This window comes from Sinocyclocheilus grahami, unplaced genomic scaffold, assembly GCF_001515645.1.
Source record: "Sinocyclocheilus grahami isolate Dianchi unplaced genomic scaffold, SAMN03320097.WGS_v1.1 scaffold1273.1, whole genome shotgun sequence".
In the NCBI taxonomy this organism is placed as follows: domain Eukaryota; kingdom Metazoa; phylum Chordata; class Actinopteri; order Cypriniformes; family Cyprinidae; genus Sinocyclocheilus; species Sinocyclocheilus grahami.
In genome coordinates, this window is record NW_015506452.1 from 60,555 (window position 1) to 77,186 (window position 16,632).

Consider the following 16,632-nt stretch of genomic DNA (forward strand, 5'->3'; position numbering starts at 1 on the left):
GACACACCTGGGATCAATCAACAATCAAACACATGGAAAACCACATGAACATAATGAACTATAATGAGGACAGGAACATGACCAAATAAGGGCATACAGAAACAAGAGGCAGGAACAGAGGGAAAACAAAACAAAAACAGACCATAAACGTGACATGTATGGAGATTTTTCCATCTACATATTTTTCCCTGACCTTCTTTTCTCTGTAAATTAAGGGGTGCACACTATTGCTGAAAAACACAATCACTACTTAGCTGTCAGATGTCCGTATGCACAAAGGCACAGATCCCTAAACAAGACCATATCTGCAGATGAAACTTTTTTTTTGTAGAAGAATTTTTTAAATTTGAACTAGCACCTCATGACTACACCACGTTATGTACGAGAAGCTGCAAAAGACACAGGCGCAAGTGCAATGTACAAAACATGGTGACATTAATTTTTAAGTATATATAGCGGGCGATATATTGCATCACCAAAAATGATTGAGGTCATGTACATATATTGTGCGATAAGTCGATATATTGATTATTGCGACAGGCCTATCTTTCTATCTGTCTGTCTGTCTATCTACAGACACACACACACACACACATATATGTGTGTGTGTGTGTGAGTCGACCATCTTACAGTTTTTTCCAATTGCTAACAAGTGTTTACCTATACTTAAAGTACTTTTTCTAAACTCTTAACACAGCAACACACCTACATCACACAATTAGCCAAAACGTTAATTTTCTGGCCAAAACTACATTTTGTTAAATTAATACAAACTCTACATTTCAAAATGCTGAATACATTTTTCTACATAAAAACATAACTACATTTCTACATAACTAACTCTATCAAAACACAGCAAACCCGATTCAAAATCGAGTCATTCAGTCAAAACATTAGCACTACTTTTCTATCCAACAGGAAAATATAGTCAATCATAACACAGTGACTGTCAAAATACTAACAGTTGATGACTTTTATCTGTATAAAAACTGCATTATCTGTCATGTTTCAGTTCTACCTGCATATAGACAATATAAAAATCCATTGTTTTTTGTAATTTAATTACCTTCAACTGAAACCCATTTTACATTTTTAAGTGTTGAATTTGTTAATTCTTGGCCACATACTGTCTAAAACTGAATGAGTCATTACTTTATAGAATGTACAATAGAAAAAAATAGGGTCCCCTATGCAGAAATTCAGTTGGAACCTTGATTGAAATTGCTTTCAATGGTGCCCCCATGGTAGCTGATGCCAGTGATCAACTAAAATAACAACATACATTGCTTTTGGTTACTATGCAAGCTTGTTTCCATCACAGAATAAAAAAGTAAAGACGGTAATTGTGACCTTTTTATCTCACAATTTGGACTTCTATTCTTGGAATTGCGAGTTTAAATCTTGCAATTCAGACTTTATCAGAATAGTGAGATAAATTCACAATTGTGAGTTAAAAAAAACCTCACAATTACCCTTTACCCTTTATATTCCGTGGCAGAAATAAGCTTTCATAGGTTCCACATGTGTAAGGGGGAAAACAAACAAACAAACATAAAAATGCGCAGTCCAGCTTACTCCTCTTACTCCTCTCCCCTACCTCTTCTTCTCCCTTTTTCTGATCCAACTACTCCTCTCCCTCTCCCAGGCATCATTATTATTTTTTCTCTCTCTGATTCTTTGTGTTGTTCTGCATCCACAAAACTAATTCAAAGAGGTATTTTTGACTCTATGTTGATGCAATGGAAAGAGCATCAACACCTGACTATTCCTCCAACTGAGACTGGAATCAGCTATTTCTAAATATTTCAGTGATCTGTTACTTGAAATGCTTATCAGTTGTTACAATATTTTATATAGAGAGATTTTTCAATACTTTTGAGCTGCTGTTGTTGCAGAAGTAGAGACTTTACACTATATTTAAAGTTTGGAACATGAGGCCTTCATTTCTGTCTTGCTTTGTTTAAGCATTTGTAAAAAAGATAAAAAAGATCTACGATTTTGGTATGGGGTAAGTTTGTGTGAAAAAAAATTTAAGCATTTTAGAAATGTGCTAATTGACTGAATATTGTGTGAAAACAATATGAATTGTGTTAATGGAATGGTCACAACAGACCGATGTTGTGCTAATTGTGTGTAGAGTTTTGAAAATGTGACAACAGATTGGACAAAGGGATGTTAGCAATTAAAAATTAAATTATGAAAAGGTGTGTTTCTGTTTTCAGCAGTATTCACTGAAAAATGACACACAGGCATTTCTGTGAACATTTTTAAGTAAATTCATTTAACTGAGTCCTTGGAAAATTTGAACTGATTCAAGGAAATTAATCTATGACCAAATCTAACATTGTTTTTGTCACTTAAGTTTAAATCAGACATTAACATGTCATTATCACAAGACAAAGGAAGGGTAATTTAATGACACGGTCTTTAGGAAAATTAATGGCCATTTTGAAAATGCATTTCAAAATTCACAGTGTTGTTAAATTTTATATTACCAGCAAAACCACTGCAAATATATTGTGAATTTGTATTATATTGTGTACGGTGGCCGAGAGAGCTCAACGCGCTGCAACTTAAGAAAACACATGCAAATTGAAAAAACACCAGCAAATTAAGAAAACATCTTCATCAGTTTGACAACACACGCGCTGCAAATCCTCACAACACATGCAAATGAAGAAACGCTGCAAATCCTCACAACACATGCAAATGAAGAAACGCGCTGCAAATCCTCACAACACATGCAAATGAAGAAACACGCTGCAAATCCTCACAACACATGCAAATAAAGAAACGCTGCAAATCCCCACAACACATGCAAATGAAGAAACGAGCTGCAAACAGCTCTAGCAGCTGTTCATAGTCACAGCAGCAGTTCAATGGCATTGTGATAGCATCATTCAGGACAGATGAGTGCTTTGAGAAAGTCTTTTCACTCCTGCATTCTTATGTTTTCTTTCAGTCAGAAGCCAACCGATGAGAGGCGTTATCATAATCAGCGAGCATTAAATTCCATCTCCTAATTTTCTCCTAATAATTGAACGTCCCTCAAAGTACTTTTTTTCTTTCCTTTCTCCTTAGAACTCAGGACTTAGATGACATGTGAATGACTTAGGAGGATGTTTGACTTTGAATTAATGATTTATGGTACAGTGACGCATTTTGCAAAAGGCAATCATTGCCAATTCCACGAGCCAATAACAGCTGTCATTACAAGGATGATGGATGCTGAGGGCTGGGAAACTGTGTGTGTGTGTGTGTGTGTGTGTGTGTGTGTGTGTGTGTGTGTGTGTGTGTGTGTGTGTGCGTGTGTGTGTGTGTGTGTGTGTATGATGTAGTGACAGTATGCCATATGAATCCTGCTGAGATCAGGGAGATTCACAGGCATGCTTGCATGTGATCTCCGGCATGCATGCTGAAACGGTCATGCTGCATGCAGCAGTGTCACATCTCACCCGGGGTTCAGTTTGTTAAAGAGTTACATATATCTGTCACAATATACTTTAAGAGTAAGTGGTCTGTAAGTCCTGTAAGAACTAAAGGCACTGCCATATTGCTTTGTGTATGTGTGTTTTTGATGTTTGTTGCTGTGAAACTTTTAGGTCCAGCTGAAACAAAATGTTCAGGAAGCGTTTTTCCTCTTTTGTGCTAATAGAATTATCCTCAGATTACGGTTAAGTATTGCAGGAAGTATTGCAGGAAGCCAAGCCATCATTCCATGACCATCTTGCTGGATCTATATTATGTGGGGTGTGATTTTGAGAGGTTTTTGCTTTCATGTTAGTAGACTGAACAATCCCTTTCCTTGTGAAAATAATTGAAATTCACAACTTTGTTTATGTGCGTCATTAATCTCTAATAAATTATGTTTAATTTTACAATGATTATACTGTGTCACTGCAAATTGTCCCACTTCCCAGTATCAGGGTTATTTCAATTAATTTAAATTTTTGTTAACATTTTCTGTTTCTGTTTCAAATTTATTTTGTTTTAAGTAACAAAAACTGCTTTATGGTTTTAGTTTTAGTTAACGTTATCATAACATTGCTCAGTATTACCCACAATATTATGTGATTTTATATTGATATTAGGATATTATGTGTCACTTGTAATTCCAAGTCTATGATCAGCATACCAAAGACATTTCAAACAGAAACTTGGCGCACCAAAAATAAGGCCCTCATATAGTCTAATTGGGTCTGTAGCTGTTTATTGTTACATCTGCTTGAAAGTAGCTTTAAAAAACTCATCTTGAGTGCAAACCTTATTACTATGTGGTGCTCATATAGGAATCACAAGTTCAATCCTGGCTTGCAACATTCCTTGATCCCATTTTTTTCCTCACTGTCCTTTCCTGTACTATAAGTAAAATGGCAAAATGATCTCATGTTGATTTCTCTTCCTGTCTTATCTCTTTCTGCCAGTGTGTGGCTGTGATTTGGCACATTCTGGATTCTTCCAGAAGAGTGGTGAGTACATCTGCACAGCAGACTACCAGCGCCTGTACGGCACAAAGTGTGACAGCTGTGGGGACTTTATCTCAGGGGAGGTGGTCTCTGCTCTGGGCCGCACATATCATCCACAGTGTTTCGTCTGCAGCGTGTGCAGGTGAGCCCTCTATACAGACTACTGAAATGTCATTATGGAAATAGACCCATCAGACAGATTAAACGTGAGGAACGCTGGTGGGATGCTGGTAAATGATGCTCATTTACTAATGTGCTGATGACTGAATCTCATTAATTCACTCCCTGACAGCTATATGCACCCCACTCATCTATATACTAAGCAATTATACTACAGTTAGTTCCGGTCTTCTAATTTGATCAGCCAAGCGACGTTTCAAGACCGCTGATAATTATATAATTTTTTTTGAAAGAAATTCAGTTTCTGTGATGGGTGAAAATGTTTAGGCTTAAGGAATATCTTCAGTTTAATTGAATTTAATGGATTTGATGGACCACGTGTAGAAAGTGGGAAGGCAAAAGTAGGAAGGCAAACTCTGACTTCTTGTGCCACATTCTGTCTTATCAGTCCTGACCTTAAAGCAGGGCAAGTAGGGCAGTGTTTTATATATAACCACTTCTTCAGACATACACTGTCAGGGTTGATATCCATCCATATGCCCAAAATTAGCTTATTTTTTTTTTTGTTGTTGTTGTTGATAAATTCATTAAAAAATTTGTTGATCTGCTAATAGTGAGAGAAAATTTACTTGCCATAAAGTCTTACCAGCCATAAACTGTAATTTACACATATCAGTAGTGATAGATAGATAGATAGATAGATAGATAGATAGATAGATAGATAGATAGATAGATAGATAGATAGATAGATAGATGGATGGATGGATAAATAAGAAATATTGCAAAACAGTTTATGGGCTGCAAGTTTTATGGATAAACATTTATGACCAAAATGTAAATTTTATTTATTTTTAAAAATTAAGTATAAAAATTATATATTTTTACATAATACAAAATAGCTTTCACTGTGTACTAGAAATATGAAGATGCATTGTAATTTTGTCTTTCATATTTTTGTTAGTGAAATATTCCACATACTTGATCCATTTCTACTGATTTTTTATCTTTAGCAGATCATTTGTACAGTATTTCTTTAATTTGATTTACTCGTGTTGTTTAGTTCAGATATTAAAACAGCAGGGTCAAACTATATTTCTTGTGATTTAATGCATACATTATGTTTCATTTAATAACTTTAATGTACTTGTCAATGCCAATTTTTATTTGAATTTGCTGCTTAGTGGGTGTTTATTTTGGACCCTGTGTGTAGGCTTCTTCTCTTCTCTTCTCTTGACTAAATTGCCCTAGAGAGTATAATACCACAAGTGGAGTAGGAGCGATCAATGTAGAATGAAGCAGGATATTGTAACATGAGTCAAGGCGGAAGAAAGCTGAGGTTTGGAGCTCAAAATATGCAATAATGCCCAGAAAGTAAGCAGCAAAGGGAAAACAAGTGTAAATGGAGAAGCTGCTGAAGCTAGAGGTGAATATTTGCCTCACAGACTGAAAGGAGCATATGAAGAGTAGTTAAAGGCAGTGGTGGAAAACACCATCTCTTGTCTTTTATGTGTGGCCTATTCTCAGACTGTCAAGCAAGACAATTAGAGGTACATCCCTGCAGGGACACATTATCTGTCTGGCCAACACTGAAACACAGTTATTTGGATCCCCTTTCTTTTTGTAGTAAAAAAAATGGTTTTAATAGAACTGGATATTTTCTATATTTACTGCTTTAGTATTCACATTGGCAGGCTTCTTTTTTTTACATTACCTCTGCTCTCTCTCTTTTCTCTCTTAAATGCTTTTCCTCTCTATTTTCTATTCTTTGTTAAGCTTGTGTGGACACTTTGCTGGACTGTAGTGCTGTGAGTTTAGCTGCTAAGGTCTCTGTTATATCCCGTTTGTAATTACAATGTGTTTGCTTTGCTCTGATCTGCAGGAAATTAGTTCCACTGAATAACTCGACCCTCCTCCTTTAGTTCATTAGTACCCCGAAAGAGAGTTAGCACTTGATGAATTTATGTGGGTAGGAAAAGGCATTTTCATAGAGGACTGGGATTGCTTTGTTGGACTGCATTGCCAATTGGGCTACTAAATGGCCCAATGGGATGCTCTTGGCAGGAGTAACCTAAACATTTATCGGCCCGACCAAGAAGTAAACAGTCGACAGGAGAGCTAGATTATGTTACATTTAATATTTAGACCATCTGTGTGGAAACCAAGCTCTAGATTTACTGGGCTATCATCCCAGTAGCACTGTCAATGATTATTCAGAAGTCACGTTAAAAATCATATTTCTGTACAGCATTCTGGACCTTTAATTGATATTTTGAGGAACTGTTGCAGTTCACTGAGATGATGTAATGTTTCAGGCAGATGAAGATGATAACAAAAAGGTTATTTATTTAATTAAATTCCAACAATAAAGAAGATATAAATAATCTAAGTGTGTGTGAGACAGAGTGCTACACACAAACAATACCAGACAAATGAAAGGTGAACAAAGAGGAACTTAAATACACAGTGATAATGCACTAAAGGGTGAACAGGTGTGCTGTTTAATTAGTGTCCATGGTAACTGATGGCTGGCGGGAAAACTAGAACAAAGGAAATAGGAAAGTGATGAGAAACAAATTAAAAGAACAATGAAACCATGATAATGAAACTAAAAGAACATAACTGATAGGTAGCTCCTTCTGAGTGCTTCATTTATTTAGTCTGGAAAAAAACACAAGATGCAGTTCCTTTGTATTACAATACATTTCATTGGCAAAATGTAAAAAAATAAGTTGTATAAATAAAATTTTATGTATTAAATATGTGTAAATATGTATATATAGTATGTATATATTTATTAAATTAAGTGATATATTTGTAGTACATTACCAGTCAAAAATGTGTGTGTGTGTGTGTGTGTATACATATTCAATTCAATATACAGTATGTTGTCTGAAAATATTATATTATCTTTCACAATGTTCTTCCTTACTTAAATGATTTATTTATTTATTTTTATAGTTTTTATAGTTTTTTTCTTGTTATCAATGCAAAATCAATATTAAGACATTATTTTTGTGCAATTTTTAAGAATTAAATTTTTTTTTCTTGAAGTAGAGGGCACATGCTAATTTTGATGTCCTGAAAGAGTTGCAAGATTGTGTTTGTGGACAGAATAAATGCAGCAAAACATGAAAACTGTACATTTTTAAAGAGCAGGAAAAGCTGACAATGCTGTGTGTGTCTGGAGGGAGTGTGATGTGGCGGTAATGCCCAGGTCACATAAAGACTACATGGAAAGACACGCACATAGCCTCATGAGGAAGCCCACACAGTTTTCACATATAAATATAGAATAAAATAGGTTTTGTGAAAGAGGAGGAATAAAACACAGAGAGAAAGAGATAATAAAGGATATGAGAAAGTAAGATTAGATCCAGAGATCCTGCTCTCATTGGCACCGGCTATACTGAAACACTGCAGAAACTAAAGGAATTATTCCACCCATGTGTCTGACAAGGGCTATGTAAGTGCTTCTGTTGTCTGCCCACTTACCCTGTCATCTTTCACTCTCGATTTCAAAGACATCATTGTGTGTGGTCTTAATAGTGGAGGAGTTTGTCATGCCATACTTCACATAGCCCAGTGAATAGTGTGGTGTGTGTGTGTGTTTATGTGCGAAAGTGTGACATTTCTTATAAATGTTCTTTCTAAGTTAAAACTGATCAATATTAACAGTGACAGAAGTCTTGCATGATCTGTTTTTAAAGGATCTGTTCGGTAATCATGAGCCGGTGCTCCTCTAAGGTCATGGTTCAATGTAAATGGATTGTTTTATAATTGCTGCATTAGTAGAGGAATAGACTACTGTAATAGGATTTGTCTCGTGGTGTAGAAGCTTCCAGCCATGCTGATTACTGAGCAGATAAAGCAGTGCTGTGGACACAAAGGATTACACAAGCTGTCATGAGACATGTGGACATGTGTGCTGAAGAGACACATGCATTTATCTACATAAAACATCATCTACTCACCATATACAGGAGGTGATCTTGTGGCGTCATTCGTAGTTTGCAGAGGCCTTTGCTACAAGATTTGACAATAATGGTGAGGAAGAGCTTAAAGACCAGCTTACAATGAAATTCCATGCTGGTCCAGGTTGGATTATCCTGGACTATCTGGTGGCTGAGCAAAGCTATGTTGTTCACCAGCAAAACTAATATGGTCAGAGATCCCACCTTGTCCACATTGCCCCTTATTATCCTCCATCACTCAAAAATGTCAAGTCATTATGTGATGTGAGACACTTTGTTCCATTATTTCAGTGGTGTCTGTGCCTTCAGTGTGTCTGAAGGGAAGACAGCGTGCTTAGGTATAGCTGGGCCGTCGTCATTACTGGTCTCCGTTTAATGCTTATGGGTAATGTGGCCTTCCTCAACTCTATTTGGGGATAAATGTTACTTGAACTCTGTCGGGCCTCCTTTCATCTGCTTTTCTGCCTTCAGTTATTAATTAGTAAATCCTCCTTATATGGTTGGCTTCCATTACCATACTTGTCAATGAACATACAGATTTTTACTCTAGACATTACACTACAGTACAAATATTTGGGGTCAGTAAGATTTTTTAAAATGTTTTGCAAATAAATATTTTATGCTCACCTAGGCTGCATTAATTTGATCAAAATACAGTGAAAACAGTAATATTACAATTTAAATTTTTCCATTTCTGTTGTCCTTTTAGATATTTAGTTGAGTGTGTGTAGGTCAGGATTGCCTTCATTGTGAGGACCTGCCAACACTTTTCTCTACTATGTAATTTAGTCTTCCTTGTAAGCATTCCGAATTTATTTGAGTGGAACATTTTTTATTTGGACTGTAGTCATTTTAGGCTTTGGTTTACTTATGTGTGTGTACTAAGTTTAATAGCATGTTGTCTATCTGTCTGTCGTTCCCTCTCTAGGAAACCTTTTCCAATTGGGGACAGAGTGACGTTCAGTGGTAAAGAATGTGTCTGTCAGCACTGTTCCATCAAGCTGGTTAATTCCAATGAGCCAATCAAAATCCATGGGCCCAGCCGTAAGTTCCTTCCTTCAATTTAAACATTTTCCTATTCATTTGCATGACATGAGGTCCACATGTTTGTGTGTTCGTGTAGATTAGGACTAGCCAACAGTTCTAACAAAGAAAAAAAGGCTAGATAAATAAGTATAGTAAACCGTATATAAGTATTTTGCCAAATCTGCCACTCAAAAGTTGAGTGTGTGGGTGTGTGTGTGTGTGTGTGTGTTTGGAAATTCACATTCATAATTCTCCATCTCTTGGGTGTTTTCAGTAGTCTTCCTTATATTTATTTATTTTTTTTTCTGACTGCCTGGGAGCTAAAACCCTCCATATGGCTGTATTGACCTGCATGTCTCTGAGGGGAGAGAACAGACCCCTGTTCAGGGGCGGACTTATCCAATAAGCGAGGTAAGCGGCCGCTTAGGGCCCCGGGGAATCAGGGGGCCCCATCTGATAGGCCTATTGGCGAAACATATTTGCAACAATGTAGCCAATCACAGATATATCGTTTAATTTCTTGAACGTAATGACCCGAAGTGTTTAAGTTAGAATCCACTCACCGTTCAAAATGCCAAGTTTTTGTCAAGTGCTGAGTTCTGCAAGCTCGGGAATCCTCTCATTATAACAAAGTGTAGATACGATGTAAATAAGAGATCAATTGTGCCGTGTAGAGAGCTTATTAACGGAATGCGTGAGATCGCAATGAACTGAAGTGACAGCTTTTAGTGATTATTTGAGGGAGAGCTCTTTTCACACATTCTAGGCTGTATAATACTGTCTGACTGTCTCAGAACAGGGATATTCACCTCAGTAAAGAAATTATTGTGTTTCAAGTCATAGTTTTATTTTTCTTGATGTTTCAAAATGACTCGCTGGCTTGTGTGCTTTTCCTAGGCATGCTGGCACGAACTGTATAAATCCACGAATGCAATGACTGGAGATTTTTGCTTAATAATAGGCTAACTTAGATTACATTTTCGATTTGTTTCTCAGCAAATCCTACCATATGCCTTCAGAATTGATGAGTTGCATGGGATAATTTTATGTTAGTAAAACATTTGACTAATTACTGGTTGTGAAGGGATAAATAAGCTATAAACTATGAGAGCGAGCAAGCAAAATAAGGGTTAGGAGTAAAAGAGCACATAGTAATTCTGTTGGGGCCCCATACCTGGAATTTGCTTAGGGCCCCCAAATCACTAAGTCCGCCCCTGCCCCTGTTCAACAGATTAGAAAATGTGTAGCGTCTTGGTAAACAGAGGCAAAATGCTGTGAAGTTTTTATAAAGGCCAGAGATGAAGAGCGCCTGAGCTCTGTGTCTGTTTACTCTTTGGTTGATCAAATGTAGAGAGTCTGAAAATATATGAACTTGTCATTTTTTTGTGCATTCTTTCCCATTATGTATATATATATAAAGTAGGGCTGTCAGTTGATTAACATTTTTTAATCTAATTAGTTACATTATGTGGCAATTAATTCATCTAATTTATCGTAAATTAAATTTGGCTGTGAAAATACCCACAAAAGATAATTTAAAGCTATTATTGTGTTAAATGAGAAAAGTATCAAGTAGATATTATAAAATGGAGCTTTAGAAATAAATATTTTATTTGATTCAACAAAATTTATTACGCAAACATTATTAGGCTACAACTGCCTAACATAAACTATGGAGCATAAAAGAAGATAATTCGAGAAACATCTCAGTATTTTTTGTTCATACAATGAAAGTCATTGGTAACCAAAGGAGTCTCCATACCAAAATACCTTATTTTATGTTCTGCAAAGCAAAGTAAGACATACAGGCTTGAAACAACATGAGGGTGAGTAAATGATGACATATTTTTCATTTTTGGGTGAACTATCCCTTTAATGTTTTTTTTTAAATGTATTATTATTATTATTAAAAAAAAAGTTTATATGGAAATATGATTTTTTTAATGAAGTGATACTCTAAATTAGGGTTGTGCTGATAGATGATAGTATTGTGTATCGACGATAGTCAGAGATATCGACGATAGCAGATGTCTTTGTCGATAGTCAAGACGATATTAGGCTCATTCTCCTATTAATGTATTATTAATAACAATAATAATAATAATAATAATTATTATTATTAGGCGGCCCATTATAATTCGGCTATTATTATCAAATTGCCCCACTTTCTCTTTCAGCACTGTATTTCACACACACACACACACACACACACACGCGCGCACAAATGAGGAGCCTGCTGCCGGTGAAGGAGTCTCCAAATAAATACTTTATATTTAACGTGTTCGTTTATGTCCAATATTTAGTATTAAACTGTTGGTCTTTAAAATAAATCTACTTTTGATTTTCACCATTGACTGATTTTGCAGACCAGACTGATCTGTAACTTCCGTGCGTCGATGCGGCAAACTTGTCACAGGACGCGCGGTCCTAATAGCAATGTATGACTGTTGTATCCGAATATATCTGAACTAGCTGTTTTAAATATTTTTGTATTTAACATGTTAGTTTATCAGTATGTTTGAAAGTATATTATTTAGATTCATGGTGATTTCATAGGCTCCCTCTCTCTCGCGCGCGTGGTATAAAACACCAAATAGTTATGAAATAGCCTATTACAAGATAATATCGTCTATTGGCGATCTCACGGACTGGCGATATGACGATTTGAAAAATGACCATATCGCCCAACACTACTCTAAATAATAAACTAAAACTGCCAGTAGGTGGTGGTATATATCGGTAAAAAAAATGTATTGAGTCATCCATTCATTCATTCGATTCGTACAAACTGCTGATTCATCCAGGAATGATGTAACTAGCTGTCTTTATGAATCGGCCTTTTAATAATTGGTTCACCCGATTCGTTCAAAACATGGATTCATTCAGAAACGAATCACCGCTGTGTGTTGCAGTCGTGTTGCACGGAGTCGCACAGTAGTTCTGCTGTGGCTTTAAAGCCTAGGTAATATTTTTGTTGGTAAAATTGAGCAAAAAAAGACAACATTGTGTCATTGAGGAAAGAAATTGTTGGAATATAAGAGTGCATACTTTAACAGCTGTCTGTATAAAGATTTACCTTATTGATCGTGAAGGTGAACTGAAGAAAGCCGAGCTCTGTGTCACAGCGCAAATACTGTAAACATAGCTGAACTTCTTCCAAATTAAAACAAATGATGCACTGGCCTTTCTGTGCTCAAAATCCTGTTACGGTCATACATCATATGCTGGCCTACCCAGCCTACAAAGCTCAACAGTGTATTTCTGCTAACCTAACCTCAATACCGATTTATTGATTTGTATTTCATGTGTTTTTTGTTATAAACCTGTCAAGGCCGACTGGACACAGGAAAGACTTTTGAACCTTAAGTCCATTATATAACCTCTCTTCCCTTCCTCATGGCTCTTTTAGACTGTGCAGGTTGTAAGGAGGAGATCAAACAGGGTCAATCTCTGCTGGCATTAGAGAAACAGTGGCACGTCAGCTGCTTCAGGTGTCAGACCTGCGGCCTGGTCCTGACGGGAGAGTACATCAGCAAGTGAGTGACACTCCTACTGTTGACCTGCTGGCTTTCTTTCAACCACACATTGTGTTGCACAAAGCAGCCTGTTTCTTGTGTTTGGAACCAGATTAACTCTGTTTAATTAGTTTCACTAATATTTTACACATTTGCTTCCATTAATAGGCCTTTGTATCATTGGTATATGTGGATATAAAATATGTGGATATACAATTCAATTTAGATTCAGAAATTTGTGTGGACACTTTCTCACTGTATATACATTACCATTCAAAAGTCATGTGACTCGAGTAATGGTGTTAAAAATAAATATACAAAATATTAAAATAATTATTTTAAATTGTAATAATATTTCACAATATTTCTGTATTTTTTATCAAATAAATGCAGATTTGTGAGCATAAGAGATTCATTTAAAGACATTAAAAGTCTTACGGACCCCAAACTTTTGAATGGTAATGTGTATGTATATATACTTGATTTACTGATAAGAAGGTGCTCCTGTTGGGGACTTTTGTAAAAAATAATAATAATAATAGAGTCACGGAGGTCATAGTTTTTTGGTTTCGCAAAACCTAAACACATGTATTTTACTTTTGGTAACAGTATAAGAATGTGGTCATTCATGTGAGTCTTAATTTGCATGCAGAGACGGCATTCCTTACTGTGAGTCAGACTACCACACCCAGTTTGGGATAAAGTGTGAAACATGTGACAGATACATCAGTGGACGTGTGCTGGAGGTGAGTCTACATCCCCACCCCCCACCCCCCAACCTAGACATATAGAGAAAAGTTAGATCTGCCTATGATATTATATTATTAACAAAAACAAAAATTATACCTTACAGTGCAATTTAAGAAATAACTACTTTTTATTATCAAGGATGCAGTAAATTGATCAAAATTATAGTTAAGACATTTGTAATGCAGTTCTTGCTGTTCTTTTGAACTTTCTATTCATCATAGAGTACTGAAAAAATCTATCAGGGTTTTTACAAAAATATTAAGCAGCACAACTGTTTTTAACATTGATAATAATAAGAGACTTTGAAAAACATACAAAAAAAACTAAAACAAATTGACCCCAAACTTTTAAATGGTAGTGTTATTTGTTAGAAATATAATGTAAGTTTTATTCTTGTCCACAGACCACCTGTAATACCTTTGTGGACTCCATGTAGAGAACATTGAACCTGAGCAATTGACTCATTACTTAAACACATATACTGTAGTAGTTCTTTGTGATGAGTGACTCGTCTTTGATTGCTATTGACACTGAATTACCTGAACTCTGCTGAATAGACACTGATTACGTTGAGTTATACCTGAAAAGAATATACATTTATCCATCAAGCAGGCCAGGCAGCAAGCCTCCGTTATAAAAAGATCAAGGGCTAAATATGAGGAGATGGATGAAGAAGCCCATACAGACAGGGGAATAAAAACCACCATTTGAAGCACTCTTCCCTCAGAAATACACACCTTTTTCTCTCTCAGAACACTTTTACCATTTATGGTTAACAGATGGCAAAAAATACACCTTTGAGAGACTAGTAGAGGATAACGCTTTGAGAGAATAAACAAGTAAGGAAAGCATCACTATTATTGCCTTTGATATTTATATTTCTTGTTCTTCCTGTATATATATATCTGTGTGTGTGTGTGTGTGTTGCAAATGGAGCGTTAAACATTAAGGCTCTTTACAACTGTTTCAATGGATAGTTACTGAGAGAATGAGTGATCGAGCTAATGAAGAGCCAGTGGGTTGCCCTGTCTTAAGTTTTCCTCCCCTGTGGCTTGTCCTAATATTCTGGCCTTTGACGCTTCATAAGCAAGATTATTTTGGCAGGTACCCCGGGCACTCTTTTTTTTATTGACTTGCTATTTTCTGACACTTCCTAGTAGGGTTGTGGAGTCATGGAGAGAGAGACAGAGAACGTGAGAGACTTTGAGTAATGTGACGGTCGCAGGGGAAGAGAAACATGATGAGGTAGTTTACATACAAATAAGAAAGGAGATAATTTGCCAGCTGAGAGTTCCAGAGTTGATGAAGCTTAATGCTAATACACATGCATTTGAGTGAGATGTGTGTGTACTCACACACAAACAGAGTTCCTGTCACTCTGTTTGCTCTTATCCCAGTCTGAGTGTCTGGTGTGAAGTGCTCCGTGTTCCAGCGAGAACTCAAGTCAGGTTATTTATAGCTAGTGGGACACAGGCTGATTTATCTCTATCTGCCTGTTTGATTTGCACTCATTCCCCCTAGGAGACACCTAGTGATACCACATGCCTCTGAGCATTTAGAAGCTGACAGCTCACTGATTCCTGGAGCAATGACAGCATACACTATGTCTCTAGCTCAGTGTTTCCCAACCTTTCTCGTGGCACCCTTTGGAAATTTTAACAAATTTGTGGCACCCTACAAAATAAATTTTGTCACAATATTTGAATTTCTAACTTCGATATGATACTTTGAAAAGTATAGATATTCGGTATAGCAGGGAAGAACTGCAGAATATACTGTCATACAGATATTTTTAATATTATAAAAAAAAATTGTCCATCGATGGTGGCAATCAGGAGGCTAATTTCTAATGAAAAGACCAATTTATATGACCGATTTTAATGTAGTCTTTTATTCATATGTAAACATTGTGAGATAGCTAATTAATTATAATGGTAATTAAACAAAGTTTTGCTCACTCAGTGTATTTTTGATTTTCACAGTTGGGTCATTTTGTTGCAGTAGCACGAGATAGCTTGATTTAAAACTTTGAATTGAATAAAAAATTACAAGGAGGCTAAGCAGTTAATAATAAAATAAGAACAAATAAAGAAATGACTAATGATAGCACAAATAAAAAATAACGATAGGCCTACAAATGAAATAAATTGCTTTTTAGTTTTTCAGGTAGGTCTAACACACAGTAGGGCTATTAAGATATATATATTTTTTTTTTACCAATTATCCAAATAATGTTTAATCCTAGAAAGCTATTATTATCAGAGGACACGTGAGCATAACGGTTAGCAGATCAATGAATGAGAGGGCAGCGTTACCAGAGTTGTCCATTTACCACACCTTGTTACACCACAGTAGGGCTATTGCAACAGAAACAATACTGTACTACATAGATGTTTCCTGTCAGCTCGATTTCTGAGTGGATTTTGCTGTTCCGATGAGCATGAACAGTATATGAGTGGAGCACTCACATGGGCCGTGAGCGACTGAGCGTAGCGCACACACGCATAGAGCGGGATAATACGCAGAGCATCACACCACATGAAAGTGAATCCTGAGCGGTGAACTAATTTTCGGCAGCCGGAATATCAGTGCATCTCTAATTATTGGCGACATCAGAAATGGATATTATATAATAGCTGCTTTTTTGAAAATTTTAGCAATTTAAAAATATAAAAAAATGATTTTTTTTACACAGCACCCCTGCTCTCGACAGACGGCACCCCGGTTGGGAAACGCTGCTCTAGCTCATAAACTGGCCTTCTTTCGCCACCTGCTCTGTGCCTC

The 16,632-nt window shown here is 36.3% G+C and overlaps 1 protein-coding gene across 1 annotated transcript in view; it reads left to right on the forward strand.

Annotated features, from left to right (window-relative positions):
* Positions 1 to 16,632, forward strand: part of LOC107568682 (actin-binding LIM protein 3-like) — a 76,249-nt gene that overhangs the window by 30,095 nt on the left and 29,522 nt on the right. The window contains exons 3-6 of the mRNA XM_016254661.1: positions 4,425 to 4,608; positions 9,486 to 9,601; positions 12,993 to 13,119; positions 13,751 to 13,844. Coding sequence (XP_016110147.1) covers positions 4,425 to 4,608; positions 9,486 to 9,601; positions 12,993 to 13,119; positions 13,751 to 13,844 — 521 coding nt within the window. The remainder of the gene's footprint in view (positions 1 to 4,424; positions 4,609 to 9,485; positions 9,602 to 12,992; positions 13,120 to 13,750; positions 13,845 to 16,632) is intronic.